The sequence below is a fragment of the Strongylocentrotus purpuratus genome, unplaced genomic scaffold, assembly GCF_000002235.5.
Source record: "Strongylocentrotus purpuratus isolate Spur 01 unplaced genomic scaffold, Spur_5.0 spur5_scaffold_1, whole genome shotgun sequence".
Taxonomy (NCBI): Eukaryota; Metazoa; Echinodermata; class Echinoidea; order Camarodonta; family Strongylocentrotidae; genus Strongylocentrotus; species Strongylocentrotus purpuratus.
The window spans coordinates 28,459,015-28,478,096 of record NW_022145594.1 but is presented as its reverse complement, the minus strand read 5'-3'; the positions used below and the strand labels follow the sequence as shown (position 1 = coordinate 28,478,096).

Genomic DNA, 19,082 nt, shown 5'->3' with positions numbered 1-19,082 from the left:
ATCGGAATGGAAATTTGGAATTGCAATTGGAATTTAAATCGAAAGTGGAATTTAAATTGAAACAGGAGCATTGGATGTAAAGGAATTGTTGGCCAAGCATTGAGTCGTAGCGCAGGAACGTCTTTACCTCACCTATGTAAAATTTATAATTGGAATTGGAATTGAAATTGGAATTGAAATTGAAACAGAAGCATCGGATGTAAAGGAACTGTTCGCCAAGCATTGAGTCAAAGAATGGGAATGTCTTAACCTCACCACGAAAAATGAGAACAAATGAAATTGAAATTGGAATTGGAGTTGGAATTGAAACAAGAGTATTGGCTGTAAAGGGGTTGGTGGCCAAGCATGGAGTCGTAGCGTGAAATATCTTTCCCTCATCTAAGCGAAATTTAAATTTGAAATTGGGATTGGAATTGAACTTGAAATTGCAACAAGAGCATTTGATGTATATAGGGACTGGTAGCCGACCAATGAGTAAAAGCGTGGGAATGTCTGTACCTCAGCAAGAAAGATTCAAAACAGAAATTGGAGTTGGAATCGGGATTCAAACAAGAGCATTGGACTGATTGCTAAACATGGTCTCGTAGCGAGGTTTGTCTTTTCGTCAATTAAGTAAAATTTAGAATTAAAATTGAAATTGAGTTTGAAGTTGGAATTAAAATTGAAAATTAAGTTGAATTTGAAATGAAATTTAAATTTAGAATTTGAATTGGAATGATCAAACATATTTATTTTCTTCAATACAGCATTATGACATATGTAATTCCAATACAACACAACATATCACGTTAGTGATTGGAACCCGTTAGCCCTAGTGATGTCGAAACTCACCTGCTGTAGTGCAGCCGCCAATGTCAACGCTCACGGAACTAATGTAGTAGGCCCAGAGTCCGGCGATTTCGATGTTGGATTCGGTGACGAGGCCTCCCAAGAAAGTACCGTCACGGGAGTACTGATGGGACATCGACTTCGAACCATCGCCAGCGTTGAAACCGACCTGATTATGAGTGACGACAGACAGGGACAGGGTCATATTATTTTAGTTTAAAGGTATAGACCAATTTTGGTCATGCGATTGCATTGTGAAAGAAACGTTGTGGAATCGATAAGAGAAGGTTGATCATCTAGTGTATAAGTATTGGTGTGTACTACAAGGTTCTGGAATCATCAACATGATAAGAAATTTTGCCCAGTCTTGGTAACGTTACAAGCACTGTACATAGAAATATATAGCCTATATGGGACTACGCGATATCTATCCAGTCCGGATAGATATGATAATTTACCAAATATACACTGTTGGTCATAATGGTGGAATAATTATTTTTACCCCAATTTATTGAATGATTTTGACAATGATTTATTCCTAATAGGTCTAGATAATAGTATACATTCTCAGATTTTATTGAAAGACAATTGGGGAGTGTTTGTTTTGCGTGACTGCTAAATCATGTGTGTGCTACTATGCTAATCAACTAGGGGACCTACGTCCTTAAGTCATAACTGACAGTAATGGGGATTAATGCCTCATAAAAGGGCACTAATATAGCACATCGACACGTTTTTGATCCTGGGGGCTCAAAGTAACGAGGCCATTGCTTAGCCAATGAATCATAACTGTACGAAGCGGGCGCTAGGGTACGTCGACGCCCCCACACAAAAAAAACACACAAAGAAAATGCAATAAATTTTCAATAATTCATTGCATTTTTCCCCCAGTCCCCAACAGGAAAAATTCCTCTGTAGGGCCATGCATTATGATTCAAGGCATGCCCACATAGAAGATTTGTTTTATGTTGGGGGTCGGGGCAAAATGCAATAAATTATTGAAAAATTATTGCAGAAGAAAAAGAAGACGAAAAAGAAGAGGAAGTAAAGACGACGGCGAAGAAGAAGAAGAGGAAGAAGAAGAAGAAGAAGAAGAGGAAAAAGAAGACGAAGAAGTAAATGAAGAAGACGAGGAAGAAGACGACGGCGAAGACGAAGAAGACGAAGAATAAGAAGAAGAAGAACAACAACAACAACAAAAAGAAGAAAAAGAAGAAGAAGAAGAAGAAGAAGAAGAGGAAGAGGAAGATAGAGGAGGAGAAGAAGAAGAAGAAGAAGAAGAAGAAGAAGAAGAAGTAGAAGCAGAAGAAGAAAAAGAAAAAAAAGAAGAAGCACAATGAAAAGACGAAGACGAAGAAGAAGAAGAAGAAGAAGAAGAAAAAGAAAAAAAAGAGACGAAGAAGAAGAAGAAGAAGAAGAAGAAGAAGAAGAAAAAAAGAAGAAGAGGGAGCAGAAGAAAACAAAGAAAAAAAAGAAGAGGAAGCAGAATGAGAAGACGAAGACGAAGCAGAAAAAGGAGGAGAAGAAAAGGGAAGAGAATAACGAAATAAAAAACAACATCCCACCTGTGCCGGTGTTCCGCCGATACCGTTGTCGGCACCTCCGTTACTCTCCGTACCCGTTGTCCAGTCCAATTGGTCGTAGATGAAGATAGCGAACGTTTCGAATTCGTCACTGGCGATAATGCATTGGAACGTGTTTTTCTGGTGTGTAAAGCAAACGTTAAACCATTTGATATATTTCTTTTAATTCATGGTATTTTTCCAAAGTTACTAAATAATTACAACACATGTCATGATGATTAACAAATTCTCTAGTTAATACACCATCAACGTGAACTAATTGAATTGTAATACTAACATAAAATAATCATGACGAAGGATCGCCACATAATATTGAAGGCGTGGTAATCCTTTATACATTTGTTAATTCCTACAAACAAAAATTGTTTTGGGGATGTGAGTGAAAAAGGTGTATAAGAACATGAAAGGGGAAGATGGTAAATAGAGCGATTGAATGCGATAGTTGTGCTGAAGATATTTAATGGAATTACGTAGAAGGTAGAAGTGAGGTATTAAAGTGCGGGAAGTACAGATTTTATTTGATTTGAATCAGAGTTCATATCCGCGGTTATTCGTTCAGTCTGTTGTCGGTTCTGTATCGGTCATGTCAATGTGACCTTGGTACATGTGTGCTATCACTTTCTATGCTATGCATGCTGTAACCGGCTATTACTTACCAAATTGTATCCGTCAGCAATTCCGAAGAAACCGACCTCCATCCAAGTAGCAATGATGAGAACTTTAGCCTGAAAATCGTCCCATTCCACGAAACCCCTTTGAAGGAAAAAACAATTACAACAAAAGAAGAAGAAAGAAATGCAGTTAGTGCCCAAAAGTTATATCATATTCAGAGGAAAGAAACGAAGGCCATCCCCATCATCATCACCGTCATTTTCTCCTACAAGCATCATCAACATCATCGTCATCACCATCAGCAGCAGCATCAGCATCATCATCATCATCATCATCATCATCATTAAAATCATCTTTCTCATCATCATCATCATCATCATCTTCATCATCATCATCATCATCCTCATCATCATCATCATCATCATCTTTTTCATCATCATCATCATCATCGTCATCTTCGTCTTCGTCATCATCATCATCAGCAGCGTCGTCATCATCATCATCATCATCATCATCATCACTACAGTATCATCACCATCATCATCATCTTCAACATCATCATTATCATCATCTTCAACATCATCATCATCGTCATCATCATCATCATCATCATCATCATCTTTCTCTTCAACATCATAAATATCATGATCATCATCACCATGACCACCACCAATACCACCAACACAACCGTCACTACCACCACCACCACCACCACATCCACCATTATCGGGTCCAGAAGACCTACTTGTGTATTTCTCCCGAAGCTCTGTCCAGCAGATCTTGCTCGGTGGTTTGGCGGTAGTAAACATAGCCACGCTGTGTCATGTCCACGTTACCCCAGAATGGAGCTATCAGAATTCTCTCCCTGTCCGTCGTTTCCTATACGATAAAATACGTAGAATTATATTTTATTTTAGTGGACCTGCTTAAAAGCTAAAATGTAATAATGTTCATCCATGCCAAATTCAATGATGCTTGAATATAACTTGGCTCCATTACGCTCCATTGTAGGAACGGACAGATAAAATGTATACAGATTCCACACGGTAGCATTGGGATTACTTTTCAAAGATTTATGCGCATACCTTTGTCAAATGTGTATGTTCTTGCGATCATATAGTGTTTGGTATTCATAAACAATGTTAGGATTTCGGACCTTATTAAAGAGCTGGACTGCACTACTTCTAGCTACTTGCACCCTCTATATAGCCAGCAATGCCTAAGCGGTTCTAAACCAACAATTTCTGTCTCTTTCGTTCGTTAGCCCTCTGATTTAGGTAGGGTCGACTCCTCCTTGAGCCGACCCTACCCACATCAGAGGCTGACGAACGAAAGAGACAGAAATGTCGGTCTAAAGCGGTTCATGTTGGTCCCCCATGGTACCCTTTTTCTTATTTCAATCGAGAGCTGATTTTAACGAAATAACCACCTGCCAGTGACCTTGCAGGGTGCTCTTACCCCTCTTGGTCAAACTAGTGCAGATAGGCTTTTAAATAACAGTCTTGAGTTGAAATAAAGAAATTAAATCAATATAATGCGAGAAAATAGTGAACTTACTTCAAGATTAGGTCCAATGGGAAACACAGGTTGTGCCTCGGTGTATATCGTGTATTTATTTTCGAAGGAGAGCACTCCGTTATCGTTTACCTGTTGAAAAAAGAAGACAAGAGAGGATGAGAGAGGGGGAAGGAGGGGGGGGGGGGGGGAATAACTGCATACATTTGTAATAATAATAAAACAATGAAATAATAATATTCATGGTTATAATGATAATAATATATTTCCCCCAGGGAATTAATGCTGTTCCTCCTGAGGGCCCTACAATTATAATTATCCCAGCAGTTGCCAGGGTTGGGACTCACAAAACCATCATTAATACAAGTTCACCGACATCTCATTGAAACGCGTGTTAACCATGATACACGCATTTCAATGGGATGTCGTTGAACTTGTTCTTATGACGGTTTCGTGAGACGCTGCCCTGGTATCTAGACCCTTGGATTGCGAGTCAAGTGAATAAACGACGACCACGACACGTCCAACTTCGGACTGTTCCACAAACTAATGTAATATACAGGGATATTTGCATATGCCTTTAAAAAAATGGTTGAACCAATAAATGAAATGAAACGAAATTTGTGCCGATCAGCGCAGCGCCCAATCAACACTCGAGGCAGATGGAAAGTTATACACTCGAAATCAGTGACTTTATGCGTAAAGTAAAAAAAATAAATAAAAAATCAGGTTTCAAAGCAACAACAAAAACGAAAGGGAGGGGGGAGGGTAGGGGGCGTAGTCCAGATTCTGGTCAATTTTTATCACCTTTCCTTTTAGTGCGGGCGCGTGCACCCCCCCCCCCCCCCCCACACACAAATTTAACTTATTGATTCACCAGCCCTAGATGTGTATGCGTAAGTCAATCTCTTACATATATATCTAGTTAGTCCAGATTCTGTCCGTTTTTACAGAATTTCCCTTCTTCAATCATCATTTTTCCCTCCCTTACGTCCCACACAGAGCGCAAAGTCTCTACTGGTGGAACTATAATTGCGCGGAGCAATTGCTACCGAAGCCTGATATGTCGGAGCACCGTTATCTGAAGAAGAAAAACATGCGCTTTGATAAATATCCATTAATAAATCTTTGTTTTACTTTGTACTGTTTAAGAGAACTGTTTCGGTTTCACATATGTATGTGTTTATATTGTTCAAACATTGAGTCAACTAAACATACATTATCCAATTGATCTTTGACTGTGTAGGCTACACTGAAAATAAAAAATGTAGAGTTTCTTTGAATAACAAAAAATACTGCGAAAGATACGTTAATCGACCTTGGGAAATCGAATGTAGAAATTGAAACCGTCGCTTTCAGTCGCACGTTTTACCCTTTGTTAGACTTAAACATTTTATGCGAACTATTCATCATCTGGAAGTGGCACGGTTTGCCTAAACGAAAGTAAACTTGACTTACATAATTAACTAAGTACACTAAACTGAAATAAGCTTAACAGCAATGTTAAAAGGAATCAACTGAATTAAGAACTGAATGGAAATACACTGAAAAGAAGAAGATCAAGAAGAAAAACTGAGACAAAAATTAAATACAAAGGGCATTTAAACCCTTGTAATAAGTTCATTTGAATGAAAGTAGTAATTTTCAGAGAAACAAAACGGCGAAAGTTTGAAATATATGGGACCAACAAAAAGAAAGTTATGATTGTTTGAAATATGAAATCACTACAGTTAAACTTGTCAGTATCTGTACGCAAATGTCAGAACATAGGTAGACTTAAAATCGTCGCGTCATGCAGTGCGGCACTGATCGCGCACTCGGTTATAACGTGTGCTAAAATCCTTGCCATAGAAATTGCATGCACCCCTATATATGCAGTTTATACGTGCGTGCATGCGCTCATGCAAAATGGGCACTGTTTTGGCGCTAATTCATGAATTGCAGAATTACCGTACCATATTGTTAGTCTTTATAAACCTATATAGATACCCAGAAGTAGTGGTGCACTTATTCAGAGTATCAAACCCAAATTCTACCCCAATGTACAACCCTTTTGTTGTAAACAACCCCCACTGAACAACAGCTCCTTTTTAAACAACTTTCTTTAAATAACTCAGTTGGTGTAAACAACCCCCACTGAACAACAGCTCCTTTTTAAACAACTTTCTTTAAACAACACAGTTGGTGTAAACAGCCCCCACTGAACAACAGCTCTTTTTTAAACAACCGTCTTTAAACAACACCGGTTGTTTAAATTGTGATTTTAAACAAGTTGTTCAAAATGTTGATTAACTAAGTGTTTAAATTTTAAACAACTCGAGATGCTTAACATTTTAAGCAACTCTCAGATCAGGTCACCCGTTAATCCGAGGTTGTTTAAACTTTTAAACAACTTGTTCACAAAAATTTTAACTGTGTACCACAACCACCACCATCATCATCACCACCACCACCATCACGAAGATCTTCATAAAAATGACAAATATTAAACAAATAAAGAAAAAATGACTACGTACGAAAATCTTCCAGTATTTCTTGTTGTAGAAAGGGATGCCCCATCTCAAGTCGATGGCAGGGGAGGCGACGTCGTTGTCTTGTCTCAGGAAATCATCACGATTACCCTCACCGAAGGGATAGAAGTCTGGAGATCAGAGAGAATCAAGAAAGAAGGCTAGGATCAAATATTCAGACTAAAAATGTTCGTTAGTTCTCGTACAGAAAGAATAATGATAATGATGATGACTGATGATGATGATGATAATGATGATAATAACATTGACAATATATGATAATAATAATAATAATGATAATAATAATAATAATAATAATAATAATAATAATAACGATAATAATACTACTACTTAAAAAATAATAACAATTATAATGACAATCTCGATGATAATAATAATATTAATAATGATAATGATGATAGTAATAATAACAATAATATAATCATATTGAATTATTAGAATTTCGTATCATATCCTTGTTAGTGTCATTGTTGTTATGTTATCATCATAATCATCATTGTTCTAATCATCATCATTATCATCATCATGATCATCATCATTTTTTTTCCTCATTTAAACATTATTGTTTTAAAGATAACAACAACGTTCGTGCTACATTAACAAAAACAATTGAATTGTCATCATTAGAAGCCAGAAAGTTGTTCACCCTATAAAAAGTGTAAAGAACAAATAACACGATTTCCTTTTAATAAAATCGTGCAAGATATTCATTTGGCAATGAAACCAATACTGTAAATCACTACCTGCATTGTCATTGTATGCGTTTACATGTCACTAATCCTACCTATTTTCTTTATTAGATCTCGCGAATTAGCAGTGTCGAAACCCTTTTGAATACATAATAAATATTTTGTCCAAGGAAAATAATTTCAAACTCATTTTGTAAGCTCGTTTCAGTATGTCATCGAATGCTTTGTGAGAACATGTCGATTTTGTTGTTAAATGACAAACATGAGTAGCAATCATAACTTGGAAAATCAAAGTAGTGTATGCAATAATTTGTACGGTTGTCTCAAATAGATTTATTAATACGTCATGCTGATAAATGATATATAAAGTACCCTTATAAAAGCATGTAATTAAGACCAAAATAGGTAATTAATTCGGACTTATACAGTAGATGTCGGTAAAAAAGTAACTGATATTTGGTGAGTATTAAAGTTCCTTTAACATACAAATGCATATGATTCTTTTATTCGAATGGTCTTAACAACTCGTTACCAGATAGAGATAACAAGTATATACGACATTCTACACAGGATTACAGTAGCAATAAAGAATGGTAACAAAACCAACAAAAAAAAATGTTCTAGAATTTAATAATGACAATAATAATATGCCATTCTTGTAAGCGCATATAACGTTATGATCTAACGTCACTACGTGCTTCCATAGAGCTTTGGAAATTATCATACCTCGGCTATTGCGAAACGTCATCAAATTGATGATCAATTTATATCATTAAAATAGAGAATGAGGTATAAAACAGGCGTACAACATTTGATAAAAAGTCAATAAGCCGACATCGAAACAAATTGAAATATCCTGTTCTCGAAACAAGTTTATACATATTGATCCATTTACATGATACCATATAGTTACATTAATAATGAATAATGCTCATGTTTAATGCCCAAAGAATTGTAGTGGTTGTCGATACATTCAAAATGTGATGTTTTTAAGGAAAACATTCAGAATAACTAATAAAAAGAAACGAAAATATGCCAGATTAAGTTCCACATTTGCAGGCACATTAAAGAGCGCCATTTTGGATTTCAGCCTTCACCGAGTCAACAAAGTGCATCCGTTACCGACAAAAAGCAGCACCTTTTGTAAGAGAAATATTGGTGAAGAAAATATACTCACTTTCTTGATTTACTGCATAGGCTTGCATCGCACAAAGCAAGCAGCATAACAGAACCAGGGTCCCTTTAGCCATCTTGGTTTGGAAATATTGCACCAAGAAAAATCACCGTAAATCCTCCTCGAAAAATATTAAAATCTTTCCAGCAGTTTATATCATTGTCTACACTTCCCGCCTAAATGTATGTGTATTATTCGTATACTATTATATCTCTGTACCGCTTGGGTGTGTTACTGCACAGACGTGATGAACAGAAAAAATGCTCGCAATGCATCTTGGGTGGTGACCTTTGACCCCGATGTATTGGAAATGTGCAAACAAAATTATTGCAGGGCTTTTGTCAATAGATAGTTAAAGATTAACATGATGATGCATAACGCTGTACCAGGCAAAGGGTGCGCCCGCAAGGACAATTCCATTGTTCTTGGAGGGTGCAAATACCTTAAAATTGTTCCCTGCTTTACAATTTGTTTGACTCTTAAAATGGCTCTCTAGTCAATTTATGCCCTCAATATGATGAGATTTTTTCTTCCCCCTGTAATACAATATTCATATTATTAGCATTAACATCTAAAACCAAGATGGCGATTAGGGGAGGGAGGGGGGGGGGGTTGAGGATAAAAGATGATGCACGCATAATTATGATTTACAGACATCACGTGACCTTGGTAAAGATTAACTAGGGAGCAAACAATGTCATTGGTTTTTTAACGAACAAACATGATGCCGGGCTGAGATGTTACTCTTGTTTTGGCTGAGGTTATGCTGAAAATTAACAACATATTTTTCTTTCATGACCAAGTATTCATTCTGTTTCGAAACGATCCATTTTTAATGCGTGACATAAAAACATAACAATACAAGGGCTATTCAATTTTCATTGAAATATAACTTTCGAGCACGAATGTTTTATTATGCTTCTGCGAAAATGAACCAATCGTATAATCGTTAGCAACACAAAATATTATTCTTTTCTTCCGCAGAATTGTTTAGAGAAATACTAATATGGATCACTACGTACAATTTATCTTATAATTCAAACAGTTTTGGCGAGGATCATGGTACGGTGACAATTTAAGGTGCAGTTCACAATGTTCATCTCAAATTTATTAATTGTCTTAAAGCTGCCTTACTAGAATACAATTCCCATGCCCTCTTAAAGTGTAACTGTTATCCCAGAAATGACAAAAGAGTTAAATTGTAGATCCCAGATTTTAGCAATGGTCTTAAATTCTTAAATCGTCAAAGTTAGATTAATTTTCAGACATGTTATTTAAAGTATTACAAACTTTAATGGTATATTTTTTCTATTTTACTTTAGAAATTTAGAAGAAAAACAAATCCGGTAGTGGGACAATTGTAAATATGAATTATATCAATTTAGACTGAACATGTACATTTTAAAGCAAGATATAAGGTAAATGTAAAAAATGCAGTTAACAAATAAACGACTTATACCCCTTGTAAATTAGATGTTTTGTGAATACTTTTAGAGGTAAACTTACATATGTCACATTCTCAAAAAATATGAAATCAGGGGCAATCAATTTGTCATATATTTAACAAATTACAAAATTTGGTAAGGATATGAATAGTTTAGTTGTCAACTGTACATGAATTTAAAACAATCACATTTGACATATCATATTGAAGATTAAAAGAAATAATGATATATTCAGAGGATGTCATGAGGTGATAAAATACAGTCTGCGTTTCAGTACGAAATAACATCAATTTAACTCAAGCCCAAAACGAAAAAAACGAAAAGAAGTTTGACCATAAAGTGTAAAAAAATCTGCCGTCGCATATCTGATTCACTTGAACAGTCAATGAACAAACTTTGATTACTCATTCACGTACGCGATAGCTCTAATAGAGCAAACAGATTTGTAATAGCAAAGGAATGTATTGACACTTGTCCGTGTTGTTTGAGGAAAAAACAAAGTGTTTACCATCTAGTAAAGTATTAACGGCGTGGGGGCAAAGTTGCGATAAGACAGTCTTCCATGTACCAGTGTACGTTTTGTCAGCAGTAGGAAATGCATTTAACTTTGATGATCATGTAAGCCTATTGTGGTCTCAAGTGGACGGTTTGTGCAGAAGGCATATTGACATGTTAGTTATAGTCTACCTATGGAACGCCGCACGTAGCAATTTGTAAAGGATAGGATGAGATTGGACTCTACTTTCCTAGCTGCCCCACCTCTCTCTTTCTGCTTCGACTGTCTGTCTGTCTACTCTGCCATTCCCTCTCCCCATCTCTCTCTCTATGTATTCTGTCTGTCTGTCTGTTTCTCTTTGTCTCTGTCTATCTCTGTCTGTCTCTGTCTGTCTCTGTCTCTCTGTCTCTGTCTCTGTCTCTCTTACACACACTCTTATCCTCTCTATCTCTTTATTTTCTTTCTCTATCTCACTTCACCCCCTCCTTCTCCAGCAAGCTCTAACTATATCTATCCTTGTTTTTGCGAATCATCCTTCTCTCTCTGCCCCTCTCTCTCTCTCTCTCTCTCTCTCTCTCTCTCTCTCTCGCTGGTTCCCTAACTTGTGTTTGAACCAACGATGTGCCCAGATAAGATACTGAATCGAAACCTGCTTGTAATATGTATTTTCTTTCAACGATTTCTATGAAAACTTACAATAAGCTCACATATCGGGTCGCATATAAAAACGTTGTGCTTGACTAAAATACTCTTCTTGCGCATAAATAATTGTTTTTTCTTATGCTGTTTTTTGTTCTATTATTATATGTAAAAATGTTGTGAAAGAAAGAAATAAAATGAACCTTGAAAAATGAACCTTGAAATATAACAAAAGAGCGCCACCTATCGTGTAACCTTCGACCAATGCACTGGGAGCCATCAATTCACAGAGTTGGGCCAACCCGTTTCTAATTTGTTACAATAACCGTAAATGCGTAATCTGCTTGGTTGGGCAAGTACAAAACAAAAGCATATACGCCATGTTGCATTCCTCAACATAGGAATCTTTACTGGCAGACAATACATGTCCTTTAATTTATTTGGGTTTGAATAAACTGAGGTAATAGAAAAAGGAGAAAATATAAAGGGGTACCAGCTATTCCCTAGAATCGAGTACTATTCAAAGGAGAGAAAGAGGGAGAGATATTCTTTCAAATGATTGGTAATAAAAGCTTCCATTACATATTTTTGAGAGAGGGCGCTTCCAAAACTGGTCTATACCTTTAAATTCAATGACAAATGTGCTCTCAGCCAATCAAATGCAATGATCTCGCGGTAACTTATGACAGTTATTGCAATTTGTAACTGATAGCAGGTTTATGAAAAAGGGCCCAGGTTTGTCTTCAATAGTGAAAAAACGACCACGGGCTATTAGAAGGTTTCTTTTACTCCGTCGTGTAACATCGTGGAAACGGATACAAAGCGTTAGGAATCAAATCGTTCGTCTTTAGATTAATGGTCAGGTTCTTGGTCAGTTCATCAAGGAAATATTCCTGTCCCCTAACGTCTTCAGGCCAATGCAGATAGGGTCTGCCATCACTTAGGTACAACCTTGCCAAGAAGGGTAGTTCTTCGTCAGGGATGTCTTCCAGGAAAATTACGAGGACAAACTCGGTCTGGGTATCACTCACTTGGTCCATGGCCGTACGGAACTTGAGCATGAACCAGCGATCACCGACAGCGGCCCTGCTGAGCAGCACAACGGTCTTGTAACTACCCCTCACCACATAGTCGACCGACTCCAAGTAGTGCATACCCAAGACGAGGTCCTCATCACCAAAGACGTTCCTCTGGTACTGCGGGAGCCGGTCTCTGATGGCTAACCGAAGGTGTTCACGGACCCATTCTTCGTCATCGTCGTAGAAAATGATGTTCAAGTCGAACTCGTAATCATCGTGTTCCCGGGCGTCTTGTATCTCCTTGTACCCAATGGCGGCCAGTCTCAGGAGAAAGAGCCTGTGCCTCAACTGCCATCGATAGTGGTAAACGAGCACGACAATGACCACCAGGCTAATGACAGCGAGGGGAAGCAAACAGACGAGGGGGAAGCTGAGGCTACAAAGCTCTGAGGGATTAAAATCAAGGAGAGGTTTGTTTTGTAACGGCTTTAAAGAGGCTGGCGAACAGAGAGTGGTATTCTCGTTGAGGAGAGTTGTACTCTCGTTGACGAATGTTCTTGAACGACCGATCCAATCGAGAAGCCAACTTAAATCACAGTCACATATTATTTTATTCAACGAAAGATCGATAGAGGAAAGCGAAGACTCAATTGGTTTAAAAGTACTTTGGTTTAAGAGCGTTAATTCGTTGTTTGACAAGAGAAGAGTTTTCAATCTATGGTTATTGGAAAACACTTCCTTGTCGAGGTATGCTATGCGATTGTCAGCAAGACTTATACTAAGTAGTTGACCTAAGCCCTTCAGTAAATCAAAATGAAGTTGTTGAATTATGTTCCCTTTTAAATTCAGCACTTGGAGCGATTCCAATCCTGCGAAGGCTGATGAATAAATCGTTGAGATGTTGCAGTGTTCGAGACGAAGGGTTTGTAGAGCCGAGAGAGATCGAAAGATTCGCGGTTGTGACTCCTTGAAAATTGCCGACATCTTGGGATTTTTACTCAGATTCAAATTCGTAAGATTAAACAACCCATCAAAGAGAGAAACATTCACTCTCCGATCCCACAGGTTATAATTGGAAACCCAAGAATCCGTAATTCTCAAATATTCAAGAGAACTTAAATTTTGGAACGACGATTCAGGCATCAAAATTAGAGGGAAGCCGAAACTGTCCAAGGAAAGAGATCTTAAGCTAGGGGTTAACAAACCAAATTTTACAAGATTGCTATAGGAAAGTTTAATGGTCTCGATTCGTTTTAGTCCCGAAAAGGATGTCAGTTCTAGTATTGCGAGGGCTTGATTATTCGTCAGGTCTAAAAGCCTCAAATTCCACAAACCGCGGAATGTGGAAGGTGAAATTTTGGTTAAAGAATTGTCAGATAAGTGCATCTCAACCAAGTCACTTTCCCATGTAGAACCATTTGTGTTGATGGTTCCTATTCGATTGGATTCCAAGTTCAAGACTCTTATTTCTTGCATACCTTCAAAGAAATCAGGTTCGATTCTGTCTATGTTGTTACTATTGAGAATTAACCTGGAGACCCTTTTCAAACTCGAGAATATGGAAGAATGAAGTTTCATAGGATTTTTGGACAAGTCAAGTGTTGAAAGAGTGCGATTCCGCAGTGGATCAAATAAATGCCTAGGAATTTCCCCAGAGCTGCCAAGGCCTGCTGCTATGATTGCGAGGTTCTCGATCGTCGATCCAGAGATGCCAGTAAAGATATCTTTAACCACCTCTACAGTCAGTTTGTTTCCTCCTAGCACTAATGCTCGGACTTGTAGTGATGCAATTACACCAGGATCAACTGTTCGGATGGGATTGTATGTGAGGTAGAGTACATCCGTTTGACAAGTGAAGGTAAAAGTATCATTTGTGAGCTGGTCAATATTGTTACTAGACAAGTCGACGACACGCACCGTGCCACACTGGGTGATATGCACAGAGGACAGCTTGTTGCCGCTGAGAAATACCGTATCTAACAATAGGTTCCATCTTAGAATGTCACCCGGAAGTGATTTCAAGCTTGACCCGGACACATCAAGGTAGGACAACTTGGTGTTCCATCTGAGTAGACCTTTAGCCGGAAGTACCATACGCCGGTTCAAGGATATACGTAGGAGGGCTAATTCTTTAAGGGGATAGAAAGTTGCGGTTTCTATCACTCTGATGTCGTTTTGGGAGACGTCTAGGTAGGTGACATACGGGTACCTTTCAAACGAGGAGTTCAAGAGAGACTTAATACTGTTGTCACCGATCCTCAGGATTTCAACAACCTCTGGGAGCTCTCTGGGAACGTGAGTTAACCCGAGTCTCTCGCAAAAAGCAGTATACGATTTAATTTCAAATGTACAACCCTCGAAAGAGGTTTCGATATCTCCTAGAGTGTAGGGCAAGGCTGCCGTATCTGCAGGAAGTGCTTGCGAAAAGCTTATGATTACCAGGAAAAACAAAGGGTCCAGAAGCATTCGGTGTTTGTAAGCCATAACGAACGATTTCTGTTGGAAAAAGGGGAACAAATTATTTATTTTATCTTTCTACTTTCAAACTTATCAATGAATGCCCCATGAGGCTTTGCTCCACCTTTCCAACAACAATGACATAATATAATACTTTTGTAGAAAGTTAATAATTATGATTTGTTAAAATTTTCAATAAATTTATCACGGAATATCAAGATACCCTATTGCAAACTTATTTCTCTATTAGGAATAACACATGTAACACAGTTCCCTTATTTTCAACTCGGGGGTTCATACTTAAGGCAACTAGACACCAAATTAATGCAAACATAGGCATGGTTTCATCTTTTAACTCTGTTTTAAATTGCTTCCAAAAAAAAAATTAAATCCAAATTGATCCTACCGTATGAAACATGTCAAAATGAATACAAAAATTATTTAAAATAATAAATCGCACATTCTCATTGCAGTATATCGATTTCATTTCGCGCCCCTAAAAATATTCACGACCGACCCAACTAAAGGTAAGGAAAAAGAAATAAATTAATATCTTACCTTCATTGAATGTTAACTTTATGATTGCTAATTACGAAGTAAAGCAGACGTCAAATCTGTGGATAGCGGTTGTAAATATGCCACTAAAATTTGATGTACCCAACAACAACGTTATGGATAAACGCAATGACTGCGACTGTCTGAATGTCTTCTTCTGGCTGGACCTAGAAGCCTAGAACGAGCAATATGTTCGTATCATAAATGTCTGCAATATGAAACTAAACCAACTCAGCTGTTTTTATTACCATCAATTATCTTAGCATAGGATGTTTAAAGACCTTATCCGATGAAAATCAACTTGATATAAATGGAAAACTAAATGACTGTAGAATACAAATAACCATGTATAAAGGAATAAAAAGTATTTACCCTTTCATCATTGCACAAACGCAAAATGAAATCTCATTTTTCACACCCTCTAAATGACGGGTCAACAGGGGTCGAGTTTGCCAAAGTTACAGTGACGATATAACATGTGGACCCCATAGGTTCAGCTATATAGCTGAGGCGATGAGCCGTGCTTAATTAATGCAAAGTCATTGTGAGTATGCGTACTCCATAAGATGATGTCACCAAGTAGTATTGTAATCTATGGCTTATAAGCTTTCCTTTGATATATAATTCATCCATTTCATTTATCAGTTCGTATATGGTCTTTAATGACTTCTACTTATTTAGCTATCATAAATTTAGTTTCAGCAATCTGTCATTAGCTAGCTACCGAACGCATGAACTTTCTTTTGCTTTAGCAATGCAAGTAACTAATAACTTTTGACCTAGATTAGGATTGCGTGTGGGTGTTAATTTTTATAATGGATGAATTGGTTTCAGCCATTTTTCATTCCAGTATCTATGAAACAAAACTCGAGTACTCGTCATGTGATAATCTTTTTTTAAAGACACGTACATAATGCGACATTGATTGTTTTTTCTTACCTAATTATTATCTGCTTTTATATACATACAATTGATTATATGTTGCTTTTGCAATACCGTGCTATTTGCGGATGTAAATTCGCATTGATAGGATTAGAAGTCCTTCAGGTTAATAATATTAAACTAATCTTTCTTCTTTTCCCGGCATCCGTGTGATTGATGTCATATCTTATCGTTGTTTCGCATTCACTGTTTCTTGATTTTATCTTTGCCACATAAATAACCATCATAATGAATATCGATAATGATAATGATATTAATAATAATAATAATGAAAATAACGACAATTTAAAAAAAATGATGATAATGATATACAATGGTCTGGAAGAGATTTTAAAAGGGGTGATTTGCCAGAACATAAGAATTCGGGGTATATTATGAGGTTTTGCAAGAATCAAACTGTAAAAACATTGACTCAATCGTGCTCCTGGAAGTCACATGTATTGCACACGAGAATTAATTCATGGGACTACACGCAGCTGTGCCATGATATTTTGGTTTACAAAATTTAGATACGTATCGTCATATCTCGAGTATGAGAACATTTGAAGAGGAATCTGTATATGGGACATTTCTACAATGATATTCTTCCAAAATTTCGTAAACAAAATGGGGGAAGCCTACAAATTATGTTTTCATCTGTACCAGAAATTAAATTTTATATTTTAACTTTCACTTTGCTGTTAGTGTACTAATCTTACAAGTAAATACCCCTGCTAGAGTGGAACTTAATTATGTATTTGCACTCATTGTGTTGATATATGAATGCATTATTTTACATACCTATTAAACATTAAATGATACCATCAAAATCTGCCCGAGGAAATGACCTGATTCTGTGCGTGATTTATTTGGTAAACCTTTACTTAATTTGAACATTTCAAAATAGCAGAAAAAACTTGCAGTATTACACTATAGGGTGCGTTTGACTAACTTTTGCAAAAATTAGTGCCTTGTTCCCAAAAGGTTGGTTGAACACACGGTTCACGTCATATTGTGCAACAATTTTTGAAAGTTAATTTAAACAATCACTGTATCCCAAGCAAGGGAATTAGGATTGCCTTGAATATGTTTATTTGACTCTAATTGAAGATATTCCCTGGCTAACAATAGATCACATTGAGTGCATGATTATTGCTGAAAACTTTATTTTGAAATGCACTTTGATATCTCTTCCCCTTATTTATTGTAGCTCCTAAAACCACTTATAAACAACAACAACTAAACGTCTTGAACCCCATTGGCTTAAATTTCACACCTCTTATTTAAGTCTTTATTTGCAAGATCACCTGCTCTGGAACAGTTCAAACAAATATTTTAAGCATTATGATATAATTAGATAACAGGGGTTAAAAAAGCAAAAGATATATTAGGATTTGCATTTACAACACAATTGGTTTATCCAATTGCTAAATTTCATTATTGCATATTGGTTTTTCTGGTCGACATGTTTGGTAAATCTAAGAGTTAAAGGGATCGTTTAACAATGTTAAATCTGAGATACACGGCCCTACGTGTTATCAGTGTCTGTGATATGGTGTAATATTAAAAGCCCTAGAAAAATTGCGCTTCAAAATGATCAAGAAGTGCCTCAAAAAAGTAAAAATCATTGAGTGACCGGTTTTTACCATACTCGTTTTCCCCAATAGACTGTAGTGTTATGAAAACCGTCAGGCGAACGGTTTTCAAAATTTGTAATTCGAATCATAAATATCTTGATATTCAGACAGGCGATCGGCTTGTAAAAGTCATGGGGTTCCTGACTTACCTAAAGGTTTATAATTATCATTGCATCATGAGCTAAATCCAGAATGTTGTTTCAGAATCTGAGATAAAGTTACCGGATCCCTTTAAGGGGCTCCCAAGTATCCTTGATTATTCAGGGCTCCGTTAGACATAGGTCTGCAATCAATCGCAAAATCGCAATGACCAATTTAGATCACCGTTGCATGCAGTGGCGGATCCAGGATTTGCCGATAAGGAGGGGGGGGGGGGGGGGGAGGGGGGGGGGCCTAAAATTTGAAAATCGCGCCGACCGATATTTCGCTCATTGGGGGGGGGGGGGGGGGGAGGGGTGTGTTGTGTGTTCACTTACTTAAAAAATGTTATATATATATATATATATATATATATTAAATTAGGCCTTTTAAAGAAAAAACAGGGGGGGGGGGGTCCGGGCCCGTCGGCCCCCCCCCTCCCCCGGTGGATCCGCTCATGGTCGCATGCACATGTTTTCCAAGAGGCTGACCATTAAGCATTTAGAATAGATGTTAAGAAATGTGCAGTTGATTGCAAAACCTTTGCGTTACGGGGGGGGGGGGGGGGTTGTATAACACGAAACACAACAATAGGACACAACATCAATAATTTATTTTCTAAAAATGTTTATTATGTCTACTGCAAAGAGACAAATTTGTGGTTAAGAAAGTTCATTTCCACATACATTTCAATTCTATTCATTCAAATTCAAAAGTGATAAGGCTAACGTAAATTTGAATATTTATTTCATAAGGCTAAATCGATACAATAATTCTTCCCACAAAGTTTATAAATGTAATGATAGAAAACAAACATATATTTTTCTTGATTGGACTTTGCAA

The 19,082-nt window shown here is 37.1% G+C and overlaps 2 protein-coding genes across 2 annotated transcripts in view; both read right to left on the bottom strand.

Annotated features, from left to right (window-relative positions):
• Positions 1–9,181, bottom strand: part of LOC583122 (uncharacterized protein K03H1.5) — a 28,725-nt gene extending 19,544 nt beyond the window's left edge. The window contains exons 1-7 of the mRNA XM_030977986.1: positions 8,936–9,181; positions 7,055–7,179; positions 4,581–4,670; positions 3,769–3,902; positions 3,068–3,164; positions 2,394–2,531; positions 832–997 (exon numbers count right to left, since the gene is read on the bottom strand). Of these exons, the coding sequence (XP_030833846.1) occupies positions 832–997; positions 2,394–2,531; positions 3,068–3,164; positions 3,769–3,902; positions 4,581–4,670; positions 7,055–7,179; positions 8,936–9,008 (823 nt within the window). The 5' untranslated portion in view covers positions 9,009–9,181. The remainder of the gene's footprint in view (positions 1–831; positions 998–2,393; positions 2,532–3,067; positions 3,165–3,768; positions 3,903–4,580; positions 4,671–7,054; positions 7,180–8,935) is intronic.
• A 3,116-nt stretch (positions 9,182–12,297) lies between these two features.
• On the bottom strand, positions 12,298–14,625 carry LOC105438647 (toll-like receptor 4). Its single transcript, XM_030978666.1, has 2 exons — positions 14,199–14,625; positions 12,298–12,977 (listed from the first exon to the last, which is right to left on the bottom strand). The coding sequence occupies exons 1-2, from the start codon at positions 14,623–14,625 to the stop codon at positions 12,298–12,300; spliced, it is 1,107 nt and encodes a 368-aa protein (XP_030834526.1).
• Positions 14,626–19,082: the final 4,457 nt, after the last annotated feature.

Coding starts and splice junctions, on each gene's coding strand:
- LOC105438647 (XM_030978666.1), bottom strand. CDS start 14,625: ATGGTACTTCCGGCTAAAGGTCTACTCAGATGGAACACCAAGTTGTCC. Junction 12,978..14,198: donor CCTCGCAATCATAGCAGCAG/GCCTTGGCAGCT, acceptor TTAATCCCTCAG/AGCTTTGTAGCCTCAGCTTC.